Source organism: Aspergillus sclerotioniger, assembly GCF_003184525.1.
Source record: "Aspergillus sclerotioniger CBS 115572 chromosome Unknown BO94scaffold_7, whole genome shotgun sequence".
In the NCBI taxonomy this organism is placed as follows: domain Eukaryota; kingdom Fungi; phylum Ascomycota; class Eurotiomycetes; order Eurotiales; family Aspergillaceae; genus Aspergillus; species Aspergillus sclerotioniger.
In genome coordinates, this window is record NW_020290997.1 from 432,756 (window position 1) to 448,161 (window position 15,406).

A 15,406-nucleotide genomic window follows, 5' to 3' on the forward strand; every position below is an offset into this window, starting at 1 on the left:
AAGAGGGGAAGACAGGTTGGGCCACCGGGACTCGACTCAAAGCACGGGCAGATCACCTGACCCGCAGTATCCCTGCCGATCAGGTGATCCAGACCTGTCACCGAGATCTGCCGCGGTCGCTCTCTCTCTTCCCGTCTTCCGCTTTCCTCTCTCCTTCATCACCATGAGACTTGAGACATCATCTTGAACCAACAAGATCTTGCATCTCATCAACCAGCTGATATCTATCTAGGATTCAATGACTCTCACCAACCCGCGCCTTTCTCGACCGCCATCATATCCCCCCGCTCGCGGGTCATCCGGGCCTCGCTCGGCAGTCTCCCGTGGCCCGCCAGGCGCCCACATTCAGAACCGCGCCCGTACCTTCGGCTTATGCACCAGCGTGACGTCTCCGCGGCGAAACCTTGTCGCTCCAGGACCCATGGAGTCCACAAAACAGCACACAGTTCGTGCTGGTGGCAGCTGCCAATGAAGATCAGAGGAGGACAATCCCTACACAGTTGTTCAGAGCGGCCGGTTGGTCCACTAGCCAGTGGGACTGGGTTGAAGATTGCGATTCTCCGCACTTTCTTGATGCATCAAGTCCATCGATCGGGAATTAGTGTCTCCGCATTACTCATGGAGACCTGAACATAGTCGCCACCGCGTCTCTGCGGTTCGAGCTGCTATATTCCACCTGGCTTACGCTAGTCGTGCTCCGCCATCATGTCTTCCACTGCGATGGCTTCATTGACAGTAGCTGGTTGTCCTTTTACCACGCATATTTGAGTCTGGCAGAGGTCGAGCATTGGCACATGAGCAGTCATGACTTGCATCCCCAATAAGGACTACGCTTCCAAGGATAGGTGAGGAGTCGGTGTTGCAGGGCGCGACCGTGGAGGCCATACGGGCCGCTTCAGACGGTGCGCCGGAGCCGTTCAAAACCCTGGGGGGTTGGTAGGGCGTAGGAATATTGTAGAAACCATGTTAGAAATATCGCGAAGATTGTAAGCGGTCCTGTCCAGGCTTTCTGGGGCGATGACCGGCCAAGGTAGTCGCGATTGCGTCGGGAAGCATGACCGTCCATAACCCGATCCCTTTGGCATATGTGTATCGGTCGGAAAGGGATTGCACCCTAGTTCCTTGACATTTTCAAGGCCTGGCAATTCTTGTGCTGTTCTGACACAGCCCGACAAGGCGGCTACGCAAGAATGCCCAACGAGGGTCAGGGATTGGTGTGAATGGCCATGTCCAGCGGCTAAGATGAAGCACCGTTACTTTGCTGCGCCTCATGAGCCCCAGCATACATATAATGGAAAATATCTGGCGGCTCTGGACTGGCTTCTGTCGCCCACTTTTCTGGCTTTTCAGATACAGGCATACCCATCGCCGACTAGATCCCGTGGGATATGGAGTCCGTCGACTTAACCCCAGGAGTGCTAGCATCCGGTACACTCGATGCCTGTCTCAAGCTCGAGGACGATCCCAGTGGCGGACTGCGCCAGTCACCGGCTCAAGTTGAATCCCCCATCGAAATCAGCTTGGCTGAAGAGAACCGCCTTCTCAAGATAAGGATCGTGGAGCTGGAGAGACAAGCGGCTGCAGATAACTCTTTCCGCCCCAGTCGAGGGCATGGACCTGGGCTAGAGAGAGTCTGCCAAACTGCCCCGATTGAGGAGGAGACTGACCACCAAGGGTGGGATAGCCGTCTATATCAAAATCCGAAGGACTGGGAAAGCAGACGCCGATACCACGATGCAGCCGGTAACAGATACGGCCCATGGGCTGATAACTGGTACTCTCGAGACGAACGCGAGTATCACCGACCCGATGTATTAGACCCGTCCATTGGCTACGAGAACCGCCGGCTACGACTACGTCAAAGCTTCGAGTGGAAGATGGATCGATTGTATCTAACGGAGGAGGCGGAGAATCGGCGACAGCAGCGGGTGCCCACCCCAAGTGATGAAGGGCTCATCACCACGCCAAAACAGCCAGGAAAAGAAACTGTTGCTCTACCTACCAGATCCGGGCCTTGACTGAACCGAGTCGACTGAGCGACATTTTGCCGTTTTTCTACAACCTCCCCAGAGGAGGAATGTGTCATGGATATCCTAATCGGGGAGCCTATTGTACATGATGGCCTCCCTTACCATTATGGCGATTCGGTCCGCGGTGCACGGCAAAGCAAAGGCGCAAAGAGCCAGAGAGTCTCAGCGTTATCGCCTGTTGAGCGGCCTTTGCCAGAGCGAATCCGGATCCATTCCACGTTGCTGTTGAGCATCATGGCAAGGATTCTAGGGCCGGATGCAGATGCGCTCGCCGACATGGAGGGCGGATCGGTCGTTTTCCTTCGGCCCTTCAGAGCGCTGGTCCATTGTGAGCAATCGCTCCGAGATTGGTGCCGTGCAGTGGAGGAGAGCTTACCGATCACATCGTCTCCGGAAAGGGTTCCAACAGAGGGCAGCGCTCGGAGCACCCGAGACAAGGATAATTCTACCGAGGAGCCCATACCGGAGGGGGGCACGAAAAACGAGCGGGAAGAGGACGAGGATGCCATGATCAAATCACCCACGGCCCTCAAACACCTAAAATGCGCCCTCGAGTTCATCGATACGGAGGTCCTCCCCAGGATCCCCCATGCCCTCAATTCTCCGTGCCGCAAGGTGCTCTTCTCCGACCTCTGGCATCTGTTTAGGCCCGGAACCGAAGTCATCGGTAGCGATGGTAAGCAGGCCTATCGGGTTCTGCAAGTCAACAGCCCACCGCACCGCGTAGTTCCTGCCTGACAGCACTACAGCATCGCACAGAACAAGGCCCCGTTGAGTGTTACCTGTGTTTACATTGATTTTGATGGCAAGTCCCTCGGACCAGTTTCACGGGTGTTTGATATCCAACCCTTCAAGGGCCCCCGGGACGTGACGGCCCTTGAAATCTATCCCCTAGAGCTATACCCCCCAAAACGGGCCGACTATACTGACACGGAGTGGAAGAATATCGAGACCCTTTCGCCAGCCGACCGTAGTGAGTGGTATCGGCAGCGGCTGATTACCAGAGGCCGCCGATTCCTCGCTGTGACAGGTACCAAGCATATGTTTTACGCAGGACCCTCACTAAATATGGGCGCCAAGGTCGAGAGCCAGGTGATTGTAGATTTTGAAGCCGCCTTTGCTGTCGAAGGTCCCGAGCAGCAAGCCTGGAAACCTTCCCTGGAGGCGTTCATCGGCGCCTCGCCAGCCATAGAAGACGATGACGATTACCATGAGAGTTGCCAGGCGAGCTGCTGTCGAAACGATCTTGTTCATGATGACACCTATGTTGACCAGAAGGAACGGTTCGATTTTATAAACAGCCTTCTACCCAAGACTCAGAATGGAGAGGATCAGCCATCGATGATCATCCTGCCCCGCTCACTCAGGGAGCTCCGAAGTAGTGCCCAGGAGGCTGTATCGCCCGACGAACTTTTAATCATGTCGTATCGTGTCATTGGCTTTGTTATGCGATCGCGGATATGGGGTAAGCCTGTCCGCGCACGACCGATGATTGTTGCAGGGGCTAACCAAAACATCCTCTCCGCTCATCTTTGTAGCCCAGCTGGATCTCACCTATCTCAGCGATGTCTACTCTCATACGTCCCTACCCGAGGGGGACCAAGGGATCACACATGACAGGGATCAAGATGGGACCGGAACAGTCTTCGACCGCCTAGTGCTTGATAAGAAACACAAACACATGATTGAGTCATTCGTCGCCCAGCACTTTCGAGACAAGAAGTCGATCACAGATCACAGCGACCAGGTGGACATCGTCCGCGGCAAAGGTCAATCTGCCCTGCACCTCTTTCTATCTTCTATCACTAATCGTCATGATCACAGGCGAGGGCCTCATTATGCTCCTACATGGAGCCCCTGGTGCCGGCCGAACGTCAACCGTCGGTAAGCAATAGTCTCCTTAACGCTTCAAGGCTACTAAGTTTGACATCTCATGGTGAATTAGAGGGAATTGCCGAGCTCTTCCGAAAGCCATTGTTTCAGATCACGTGTGGTGGGCTACTCCATAAGGACCTTTTATAACGTATTTGCTAACACATGACTAGGAGATATCGGGACTACTCCCAAGGAGGTTGAGAAAGCGCTGGAAACGACCTTTACCCTGGCTAGCCGATGGGACTGTATCCTTCTTCTCGATGAGGCGGATGTCTTCCTGGCGCAGCGAACCAAAGAGGACTTCCAGCGGAATGCACTTGTGGCAGGTGAGCAACCCAACCCCCTGGAAATATATCAACAGCTCTAATACTCACACAGTCTTCCTTCGCGCAATGGACTACTACGCGGGGGTTCTTTTTCTGACCACCAATCGCGTAGGCGACTTTGACGAGGCCTTCACATCGCGCATCCATGTCTGCCTTTACTACCCCGAGCTGAGCCATGAAATGACCGTAGCAGTCTTCGAGCTGAATCTAAATTTGATCGAGGAACGATTCCGCCTAAAAGGCCAAGCGATCAACATCGAACGCATGCAAATCGCGAGCTTTGCCTCGCAGCATTATGCACAACACCCCGACGCACGATGGAACGGCCGCCAGATCCGGAATGCGTGTCAGAATGCGTTAGCCCTGGCCGGGTTCGAAGCCCAGGGGAACGATCGACACCGAGTCCTAAAACCCGACGCCGTTGTTACCCTCTCCGCGAAGCACTTTGAAACCCTCCGTGACGGGCATGTGGAGTTCACCAAGTATATGAACAAATTGTACGGGACGAATTCAGCGCGACGCGCTCACGAGGACCGGCTCCGAGCCCTCTTGCAGAACCCAGAGGACCGTAATCCAGGTCCAGTCTCGCCCAGCCTCACCCAACGCGCAGCCTTTGCCCGCGCAGCTCAACCACCGGCAGATGTCCCTGTCGGGGGATATGCGTCTTCCTTGCACCGGTCAGCACCACACACGATACCGTCGTTACAACGCCCATATTACCAGTCTGTGGCAAGGGTCCCGCCAGGCGTGCATGCCACTCGATACTCAGACCGGGAGCTCAACCCCGCGCCTCTACCTGAAGTCACCCAGGGGGCGTCTCCTTCAGCGCAGTCTTTCCCGGATGACCGGACATGGGCGAACCAACAAATGCCTACCATGTACAATGACGGGAGTCCCCAAGGATACCTGCATCCGCGGCCATCGGCCCCGGGAAGAGCGGAATTACCGACCCGCAGCGGAGGGGCTGGGCAAACCATGCCCCCCAGCCAGTGGCAAGATGTATCTGATGGTAGACACTGACGAAAGCGATTGGTTTGGTTTATATAGTAGCGCATAACTGCACTGATTCTCGAATGAGAGGGGAGTACGGATAATCCGATCCAATGTCCCGGTTGTTTAGAATTCGTCTTTGTAGATAATTGATTGATTGATTAATTGATTCGTTCTTTAACCTAATGGAGCCGCTTTTATGCGTTAGCAGCTATGTAGGTGATGCGCCCTGCCTGGCATCAAGATCTCTTATTAAACGCCCAAATTCAGACCCGAACGAGTGGCAGCTGATAAACATTATCAAAGAGATCTATATAGATAGATATACATAATTTCCTTCGTGTTAATGATTCAATATATGGACTAGACACCTCTAGAACCCAAATCTGTGTTTGTTGTCTCTACTCCACAGTTAATCGCATACATATAATTTATTATACAGGGATTAATCTCAAAGCTTCGCCTGGGTTTTACTAACTATACAGGATATATTAGAATTATACTGAGACTGTGTTTCCCTCTCACCTTTTATGGTAAATATATTCTATCCAGAGTCCAACATCCAGATTCTAGAGGAGTTAACTTTCTCTAGACTTTCTTTGTTGGGTGTCTTCAGGTAGAGTAGGTGCCCGCAACGGGAATTGAACCTGTAGCCCTTAACTGCTCGGAAGAGGTCCCCCTACCTCTTCTTTGCAATTAAGGCCTTTCCTTGTGGTGTTCTACCATTACATTACTGCAGGCCGTCTTTGTAGATATAAGCGATTGGAAATGCCATTCTTACATCTATTCCTCCGGATTACCATCACTATGAATAGCAGAAATCCACCTCTGCTATATTTAGACACCATCTCCCACTCACCCCTAGCATACTACTTACTCCCTTGTACCTACCCCACTGCATTTCTAATAATCCAGAATAGTAATTCGACCGACCCTAGTAAACTTCACCAATCTACTCGCCCACAATCAACACTCCGTCAACACTCAACTCACAAATAACCCCCAAAACACCAATCCAGGCACCAACCGTCGATCATCGGAACGCCTTACATCCCCTTTCGGAAAGATCTTCACCAACCATGCAGGTGTCGTACTCAGTTACAGAAATCAAGCAAACGCAGACTGGAGAAGTGTGACTACCTATTGTAGCTCAGAATAAGCAATATGCCTGGCGCTAAGCAGACTCCACTCCGTCTCATGCTTAGAGCCTCGTTAACTTTCTTCGGCGATGGAACATCTGTATCGCGTTCATTCGTGTCCTCAACTAAGGATCAACAGTTAATTGGGAATGGGGCTTTGACAGATCACATTTCCCATCCAGCTAAAATAAGACAGAATATTGCCGCTGACGTGAGCCGCCTGCACCGCAAATATCATGCATGCATATATGCATGTATACAACCAGCCGAGGAGTCGGTGAGGATACTCCCAGCCCCAGCCTCAATCCGGGGAACTGCATCCCAGCCAATGGGTGGTTGGGTGTCGGGTCCATTTTTTATCCCAATGGTTCGCTTCCGTAAAGCTTGGGAGTGGTGGCTATGATTTGGTTTTATCCCAGCCGCGCTGTATGTAGGTACGTCTGTATGTTTGCTTAACGCGTCCCAGCCTCCGACTCAGCCTTCTTCATGAAATGCCTCACTTGGGGTAGGGGATACTCTCGGCACCGGTAGGGCAATGCCCAGGTCCCAACCGCGTCCCTCCTTAGAGTTATAAATATCTCGTTCATCACCCTCCTTTGATCCGACACAGCTACTATCCTTATTCTCCATATCATCGACACAAAACCATCTCAATCCACACTTAACGCCTCCAACAACAAAACCGTCACAATGCAGATCCAAACCCTTGCCATCACCCTCCTCACCACCTTGGTTGCGTCCGTCCAAGCAACCGTCACCCTCGGGTCCGGCTGCAGCGGCAGCGGATACGATTGCACCTCTACCTTCAACGACATCGCTGTGTGCAACGGCGCGCAGTGGGTGCTTGCGGCTAAATGTGGGAGTGGATGCTGTTCTTGGCCGGCGGGGGCTCAGGCGCCGGCGTGTAGATGCTAGATGCATGACAAATGAGGTGAGTGTGACGTGGTTGATTGGGTGGGAGTGGTGTGCTGATTTTCTGTAGTTCTGGAATGGGGTATGGGAATTGACGGGTGATTGGGTGTTTTCAGGGGTTTGGGACAGGTGGTGGATGGAGGTTGATTGAACGTCGGTGCTGTTGTGGCTGATGTGATGTGACGAGTGGTATGAGTGGATGTGTGATGTCTTGTGCTGCGATGTTTTATGATTCTTGCCCCAAGTGTATGACAATGAAAGGGAAAGAAAGACAAACCTTCGTATATCTGTCCAACTTAGGACCGTGACTTGATGCCATAGAAGCCAGCAGATCAACGAATCCTCTTAGTCTGACATGCACTTCTTGTTCTATCCCCGTCCGACTTGTCTACGTCCGGTAACTGTAATATTACCGCAGCCAGCCATGGCGATGACAGAAGAGATCAAGGACGCCGTGGACGACGTCTACGCCCCATTATCTATGGCCCGAATGCAATTACAGGGGGCTAGCCTACGCAATACCGCAGCATCTCTGTCATCGAAGAGCTGAGCCGAACCAATTCAGCATACATGGTGCGATAAACATCATCGCGGCGACTTCCGATTACTGTGTGAATATGCTCGCGTTCGATGCGAATATCATCCTCATCAGTGACAAAGTTCGAAAAACAGTCGTCAAGCGTTAGTATTGACGAGATGAAAAACCTGGGTGGCTTTTGAGATCGGAGGACATGCTGGCGATGAGTCATGTGAGTGAGTCGGAAGAGGTTGCGGGGACCCCATCGGGAAACGGTCGGAGACGTTGTTATCCAACCCTTGATATTTATGACTGAGTCAACCCCGAGTGGGTTCAGAGTACACTTATGACGGAGTACCGTTGTTAGCCTGACTGAGTATCGTCCACATCGCTGAAAATATCGAGACGCGAAGATCGCTTATCACAGAAAGGCATTCACTAATGCTGCTCCTAGACCTCTCCCCCAACCAGCTGTCGTAGTGTCGCGATAGAAATGCTGCCACCAGATTGTTTCTTCACCCTGAGACACACATTGAACACTTCTCGTATCGCAGCGTCGGTTATATTTTTCCCTACCCAATCCCAGTGTATGGGATCGTTCGTCTCGAGTCCTAATATTAGTAGCGACCATTGGAACCGCTCTAGAAGCTGAACGGAGCCTCGTGAAATTGTGCGGTGTGCGGTAGTGATGAGGCCGGTCAGGGCTGTTTGAACCTCGGGGGGAACAGGTTGTTCGCCCAGGGCGGGGGATCGACTGCGACAGAGATATATGCACACAGCATAGAACAATGACACAGTCACCAGCTCTATCAGGGATGGAGAATGTCCGTCATCCCCAAGGGTCGCAACTTGCTGGAAAAGCGACGATCGTTCCTAATATCAAAGCTGATCAGTTTGACTCGATAATATTCGGTTGATTTCTTCACCTTTCGCAGCTGATCCAACTGTCTCTGAATCGGCATCGCTTCGTTTTCTATAGAGCTCTTCTGGCTATAGGAGTTGATCCTATGGTGAATACGGATCAATTCAAAGTAAACCTGCAAGACTGCCGCCTCCTCAACCTCGGGGGTTGCATTTAGATCAAAGCATATACTGTCACGAGGAAAACATAAGAAAGCAGTCCGCGAAAGCCTCCAGATCTTTCGGCTTGCTTCTGGATTCTCGTGGACATAGCTGGCAAATGATCCACCACAGTTGAAGAAGCTGCAAAACCCGTCCCGATCGTACAAGTAGATGAACACCCGGGAAAGTAGGACCTTGTCTGGTACCGCGTTGACATTTTGCGGGGCGGAAACTATCTCTTCATCCGTGCAGAGTCCATCCAGGCCATACAGCCTCACGTAAGCCAAAACCGTAGAACTCAACGCGCTGAGCCTCGACGGCGCTAGCCGATCGCGCCGCATCCAAAACATGTATATGTACAAAAAAGACAGCATCACCTCGAAATGATCAGACAGAGTCACCGGATTCCATACCTGGACCAGGAGCTCTACCCCCTTTTGCAAGTGGAAGCGTGACTCAGCAGTCGGGCGGGCTCCTTGGCCCTGGTAGATGGCTATCTCACTATGAGACACGGCGAGAAGGAAGTGCAAAGCGATTCGCTTGTCCCACGCGTGGCGGAGGAAGAGTGCGTGTGCGGACAACGGCGGCGACCGTGTAGATTTCAGAGGAGCGAGCACTGACTGGTGGAAAGAGACAGCCTGCCCATCATTGCTGCCCAGCGAGGGACCTTCGTCTGTGGCGTCCACGAGAAAGAGGGGTGTGACAGCCGTGAGCCAGATAGGGGCAATAAAATCCAACGATGCAAGGTTCTGGGGACTGGCAATTGACCTGTCTAGTGCGGAAGGTGGCAGACACCCAGTGGCGGATAGGTCCCATTTGAAACCCGACCTCAACGGTGAGGTTGTGCAGGACGATGAGAGGCTCGAAAGCCCTGGCGACCCCTCATCTTCGCCCGTGTGTGTAACGCCATCTCTCACATTTTCCATAAACTTTGGCAGAATGGGCTTGGGGGTCCAATGGTTGGCTTGACGATACTTTATCGGGCCGAAACCGCGCCTTCTGGTCGCCAGAGACGGTCTGGGCCGGACCCATTCGCAGGCAGAACCCAGACGAGTGCATCGGCTGCAACAGGGGTGTTTTTCATCGCATTTGACGCGCTTAGCGACACAACTTTGGCATCCTGGCAAGGCAATGACTCAGTGAGAGTAGTTTCAAGTAAAAAGGTGGAACGGGCTCACCAACCATTCCGCGACCGGCCTCGTTCCACTCGAGGGCGCCGCTGAGCCAGGACACCGTTTGCTGGCTCCATGCAAAACCCGGCAGGTCAACGAGGATGCCTGGTTATTGACAGGGATTGGATCCGATCTGACGGATAACCTTTGTGGATCCGGAGTTTAGCAAGAAGTGGAGTGACAGGTGAAGAGGAGAAAAGCAGAAGACGAGGTGGAGGACACGGCAGCTTCCATACTAAGCCCAGTTGTCTCTAGTGCCCGCCGTTTGTTGCCTTTGCTTACGGGCGATCCAGACCGGTCCATCATCGTCCCATCATCTCCCCTCTGACATCCACCACCACCACAGCAGAATACATAGATCGGAGGGGATACTCGCAAAATACAAAGTACCCTTTAAGCTTTTTACTCTCGCTCGCCAGCTGCCTATTCAAAAAGTACGCAGTCGGGTGCCAAATGCGGGATCTTCACCTCCCAGCCCTGAGACACCCCGTTGGTAGTGTAACATCTGACCCCGGAAGACAAACAGGTCGATTCCGAATTCTCTCCTCAGCTTTATCTCCATCGCAGATTTTTCCATCATCATGTTCTCTCAAATCTTTTTGCGACCGTTGTCTTCGGACTACTCGCTCCAACGCAGAGATGGCGACCTCTCTCTCCAATGGCTGTGGCCACTGCGGCCAGACCAAAAACCTTCGGCGATGCAGTGGCTGTCAGCTCATGTTCTACTGCAGCAAGGACCATCAGAAGGCCCAGCATTCTGCCCACAAAACTGCCTGCCATGCCGTTTCCCGAGCTCGTGTATTCCACAATCGCGCCGCGGCCCCCATCATTCACACCTGCGGAGGCCCCGTCACCCTCACTAGCATTCCTCAAGTCGTCCGGGACAATCGAGAAGTGTTCCAGGGCTGGATGCACGACTACCTGTTCTCCAAATACCTCCTCACCGAGGTGATGGACAAGATCAATACCCGGCACGCCGTCCAAGAGCGGCTCGATCTCCTCCTGTCCCTCGTGCACGTCTTTCGAGCCGACGAGGTCGGCACCCGATGGAAGATCCCCGCCCTCCTGATTCGCCTCAAGCGAGACCAAGAATCCTACGACTTTATGAAGTGGTTCTGTTTGGCGAAAAAGCCAGATCCGATCGACGAAATGAACCCGGCCTTGCCGTTTCTGGATCTCAAGAACGCCGACGCCTTGGAGAATGTCACCCCATTCATTACCGACTGGGAAGTGACTCCCTTGGTGGAAAGAGTCCACACCATGCTGGCTTTGACGCTTCTGAAAGTCCGGCTGGTGTTGGATCTTCGGATGGTCGAAACCGTCGGCACCGCGATCGGCGGGGCCATCCTACCGGAAATCCTCATTCACATCCAAGCGCATGTCGTGGAGTCGTCCGTTATCTCCAAAGACCGAGCTCTCCTTGCACGGTGGGATCACGCAGCGACCATTACCGAGCTGGAGAAACAGATCCGGGTCTTGATGGAGACGGTCCAACGATTCAACCAACACCTCTGGTCAACTTTGGCGGACGGCCAATCTCCGATGGCCATCGTCTACACGTCTGGAAGCCCAGAGGAGGCGGCCAGTATTGTGACTCAGTGCCATGCGGCTTGGAGTGAGTCACCAGGGGCGATTGCCTTCATCAAGGAACGCTTGGCTGATGTGGAAGGAGTCAAGGGAGAAAGGGAGGATCCGACGATCCGGATCGTCCAGGTTGACCAGGCTTTTTCCAGTACTATGTAGACCGCTCTGATGCATGATGCATGATATTCTGTATGGGCACCTCAAGAATGACAATCTTGTAGAATGATTAACTTTCGGCTGTGAGTTCTGTTGACCGGTTTCGGTTCGTTTACCCCATCCCACAATAAGCACACGTAGCGAGATAAGCATAAATCCTGCTGTGGAGTACACTGACAGCTGCTCCACTTTGACTGGGTCGGGCGGCAATGCATAGGACCGCTGAAGAAGCACCCTGCTGCCGGATACCTTGCGTCATCCGTCTGCTCGGCGCCTAGCATCCGGTGAGGCTTGATGAATGCCAACATCCCACGACCCCAGCATGAGATATCTCATTTATCAGAAGCCAGCCTAAGTATCAAGAAGGAATGGTTACGATGATAGCATACACAGTAAGAAAGCTTACTAGATTATTTCTTCTCTTGATACAATTGGATTCTTCAAATCGATGCGTCTGAATATATATTTTTCCCGCCTCAACTGGGATGGTGACCGAGGGTGGCAATGTTTTCCTTCATGGAAAGCTTTGTTTGTCCGTCATATATCAATAAAGCCAGTATGCTCCAGTATATTCACAGTAATGCTGATTCTCCATTGTTGTCTACGCTTCTAAGTTGATCTACACATTCTGACCTGCCACGGCGAAATTTACTGGAGGCTTATTTGACCTTCAGCCGTTGTTCCAATAGTTACCATGTACCGTCCCAGATCAAAATTCCCGAGACATTGTGAGCAATGAGCAAAAGGTGCCGCCTCATCAGACGGCCAGCCCTACACTCGTAAGAATAGTACCACACGGGAGACAGAACGTAACATAGTTTCCCACTGAAATTGAAAGGTTTATGATAGCCGAGACTTCAGAGTATTTTGTTGAGATGTCGGAATACATGTTTTGCTGGTTGACGTTGGAATACAAGCAGGCGGAGATGACGCGTATTCCCGATTTGGGGGGAGTTTGCGAGGCCCGCGCGGGCCTCGGGCGAATCCACCCAATCCACTCGGAATTTCGGGTCAGGGTTAAGCCCCGCTGCCAAATCAGGATGCCCAGGCCGACCCCGTTGCGGGAGGGTCGGCCGCGCTTGCCGGAAGGAGTAGCCACACGTGACGATCATTTGGCGGGGATCAACTCCTCTCTTCAACTCTTCTCTTCACTCTTCAGAGATACCCCCAGATTGCAACGCGCGGCCAAGGTGGACCCCAAAAAAGGAACCCAAGGCGCCGACTATGGATGATGCCATGGCCCACCTCGTTATCAATCTTCATGCTGCCACCCTGCCACCCTGCCACCCTCCCACTCTGAGGACTGCTTCAGTCAGCAGGGAGCCGGCAGGGTCAGCGTCAACAGTGTATCTTGATCCTGCCATGACTCTATCTTACTGAGCCCTCTGGGGATGCAGAACGGAACGGATCAAGTCTGCACAGAGCATAACAACGCTTGGTTAGCATGATCGACAGGGGTGCGGATGTTGCTTTGCCTCGGCCTCGGCTCCCCATGTATCTGAGACGGCCATGCCACTTCTTCGCGTCTTCCACGCTTGGTCGTCATCGTCTGTCGTAGTAAACCCGAGCCCCCACATCCGTTACATCCCGTGCAGATTGCGGACTTCGCAGGCCCTCAAGCCACCCTCGGACTACCCACGGGAATACCCTCTCTGCCGGTTTGCATCGTTCACCGGCCATTAAGCTCTTCCCATATCTTCTGGCAGTGGGGCGCTGTTCCCGTCCGTGACCGTCGCCTATCTCAGAGGCACCGGCGACCAATCTATATATACCGCGTTGATCCTCTCTCAGTTCTCATTTTTTCTCCCATCATCTTCTTCCCTTCAATAGCCCTCTATCCCCATTTCCCGGCATGCCCTCAGTCCTTTCCAAGGGCCTCGCTTCCGTGGCTCTGGGCGCTGCAGTCGCCCAAGCCCAGCTCTGGGACCAGGTCATCCAGACAAGCTACGGTCCTGTGAAAGGCTACAAGTACTTCACCAACGAGACCGCCCTCGAAAAGTACTTCGGCACCTCCGAGTCCAACGTTACTGCTTTCCTCGGTATCCCCTTCGCCGCTGATACTGGCTACCAGAATCGCTGGAAGGCGCCCCAGCCTCGTGAGCCATGGAACGAAACCTTGAACGCCACGTCCTTCGGCCCTGCTTGCCCCAGTAACTACGCAACCGAAATCAGTGAGGACTGTCTCAGCTTGAACATCTGGACCAACGCTGGCTCGGCCGATGCTAAGCTCCCGGTCATGGTTTGGAACCAGGGCTCCGATGAAACCAGCGATGATGCCTGGTGGTATGGTGGCGGTATGGCTATGAAGGACGTCATTCTCATCTCCTTCAATCGTCGTGACGATGCATTTGGCTACCTCGCCACCCCGGAGCTCAATGCGGAGGGTCTCGCAACCACTGGCCACAACACATCCGGCAACTACGGTGTCCTTGACCAGCTGGAAGTTCTGAAGTGGGTGCAAAAGAACATTGCCAACTTTGGTGGTGATCCTGACCGCGTGACTGTTGCCGGGCAGTCTTTTGGTTCCTCTCAGGTGTACCACGCTGTCAACAGCCCCCTCTTCACGGGTTACTTCCACGGAGCCATCTCCGAGTCTGGCATCAGATATCCCTACGATCCCTTGTTGGCTGGTCTTGCCACCTCTTATGTTAACATGTCCACGGCCATCACTCATAGCGAGGCTTACATCGCTGAGCACAACGTCTCTACCATCGCTGAGATGCGTGAGCTTTCCATGGAGGATCTTCTCGTCGGTTCCCAGGATCGTGTCAACGGCACTTGGATCTGGTGGGTGACCGCCCTCTCGGCAGGCTACCCTCTCATCTTCAAGCCGGTTCTGGATGACTACGTTCTCCCTTCCACCTACCTTGAGACTCTCCAGAACGGACCTGCCAACGATGTCCCCGTCATCACCGGTAACACCAAGGACGAATCTGGTGCGTCGACCACCACCGACTACACTGTTCATGAATATCTGAACTACACTTCTCTCAAGTACGGCGATTTGTTCGACCGCTACATCAAGCTCTACCCCGTCAACGACAACGCCACTACCGGTGACCGCTCCTGGAACGCTGCCGCCCGTGACGCCTCTCTCGTCGGTTCCTGGGCTTACGCTACCGACTGGTACAAGGCCGCCGAGTCGCCCTTCTTCACTTACTACTGGACCCACGCTCCTCCCGGTCAGAGCGCGGGTGCTTTCCACCAGTCTGAAATTATGTATGCGCTGAACGCCCTTTACGCCAACGCGGACACCTACCCCTTCACCGAGGTCGACTACGAGATTGGAGAGAAGATGTCTGCCTACTGGGCCAACTTCGCCAAGACCCTCAACCCTAACCTGGGTGATTCCTACACTGGTAAGGGCAGCCTGCCCCGCTGGACCCCGAACAGCCCCAATGGCACCCAAGTCGTCATGGAGCTGGGTAACTACTTCGGCAACGTGCCCATTGCCCACCCCAACCAGGTGGAGCTCCTCATGGACTGGTTCCACGAGCAGATTCCTTACTAGTGCCGCTGCGTGGTACTCGTGCCGCATTACAGCATGCGGCTCCTTGGAGACATGCTCTCAATGATGGATTGGTAGATCCGACCTGCCACTGTACCTTGACATTCTCTTACTGTATTCACTTCTTGTGTGTTG

The 15,406-nt window shown here is 53.3% G+C and overlaps 5 protein-coding genes across 5 annotated transcripts; 4 read left to right on the forward strand and 1 right to left on the reverse strand.

Moving 5' to 3' along the window:
- Positions 1–1,388: 1,388 nt before the first annotated feature.
- BO94DRAFT_622279 (uncharacterized protein) lies at positions 1,389–5,317 on the forward strand (the record flags this gene model as incomplete). The annotated part of the gene is made up of 8 exons (XM_025617067.1): positions 1,389–1,941; positions 2,071–2,723; positions 2,790–3,495; positions 3,569–3,799; positions 3,855–3,914; positions 3,976–4,023; positions 4,076–4,231; positions 4,284–5,317. The coding sequence occupies 8 exons, from the start codon at positions 1,389–1,391 to the stop codon at positions 5,249–5,251; spliced, it is 3,375 nt and encodes a 1,124-aa protein (XP_025469857.1). The 3' UTR covers positions 5,252–5,317.
- Positions 5,318–7,050: 1,733 nt separating this feature from the next.
- On the forward strand, positions 7,051–7,374 carry BO94DRAFT_583337 (uncharacterized protein; the record flags this gene model as incomplete). Its single annotated transcript, XM_025615551.1, has 2 exons — positions 7,051–7,216; positions 7,343–7,374. The coding sequence occupies 2 exons, from the start codon at positions 7,051–7,053 to the stop codon at positions 7,372–7,374; spliced, it is 198 nt and encodes a 65-aa protein (XP_025469858.1).
- Positions 7,375–8,239: 865 nt separating this feature from the next.
- BO94DRAFT_460734 (Zn(II)2Cys6 transcription factor domain-containing protein) lies at positions 8,240–10,100 on the reverse strand (the record flags this gene model as incomplete). The annotated part of the gene is made up of 3 exons (XM_025607894.1): positions 8,240–8,662; positions 8,716–9,971; positions 10,034–10,100. 3 exons carry the CDS (start codon positions 10,098–10,100, stop codon positions 8,240–8,242), a joined length of 1,746 nt encoding a protein of 581 aa, XP_025469859.1.
- A 179-nt stretch (positions 10,101–10,279) lies between these two features.
- Positions 10,280–11,842, forward strand: BO94DRAFT_532868 (zinc finger MYND domain-containing protein). Its single transcript, XM_025611211.1, has one exon. It carries the CDS (start codon positions 10,663–10,665, stop codon positions 11,764–11,766), a length of 1,104 nt encoding a protein of 367 aa, XP_025469860.1. The 5' UTR covers positions 10,280–10,662; the 3' UTR covers positions 11,767–11,842.
- A 1,773-nt stretch (positions 11,843–13,615) lies between these two features.
- Positions 13,616–15,274, forward strand: BO94DRAFT_544144 (carboxylesterase/lipase family protein; the record flags this gene model as incomplete). The annotated part of the gene is made up of 1 exon (XM_025613168.1): positions 13,616–15,274. One exon carries the CDS (start codon positions 13,616–13,618, stop codon positions 15,272–15,274), a length of 1,659 nt encoding a protein of 552 aa, XP_025469861.1.
- Between the last annotated feature and the right edge of the window lie 132 nt (positions 15,275–15,406).

Bases quoted from the DNA above. Each gene is read 5' to 3' on its own strand.
- BO94DRAFT_532868 (XM_025611211.1), top strand. From the start codon at position 10,663: ATGGCGACCTCTCTCTCCAATGGCTGTGGCCACTGCGGCCAGACCAAA.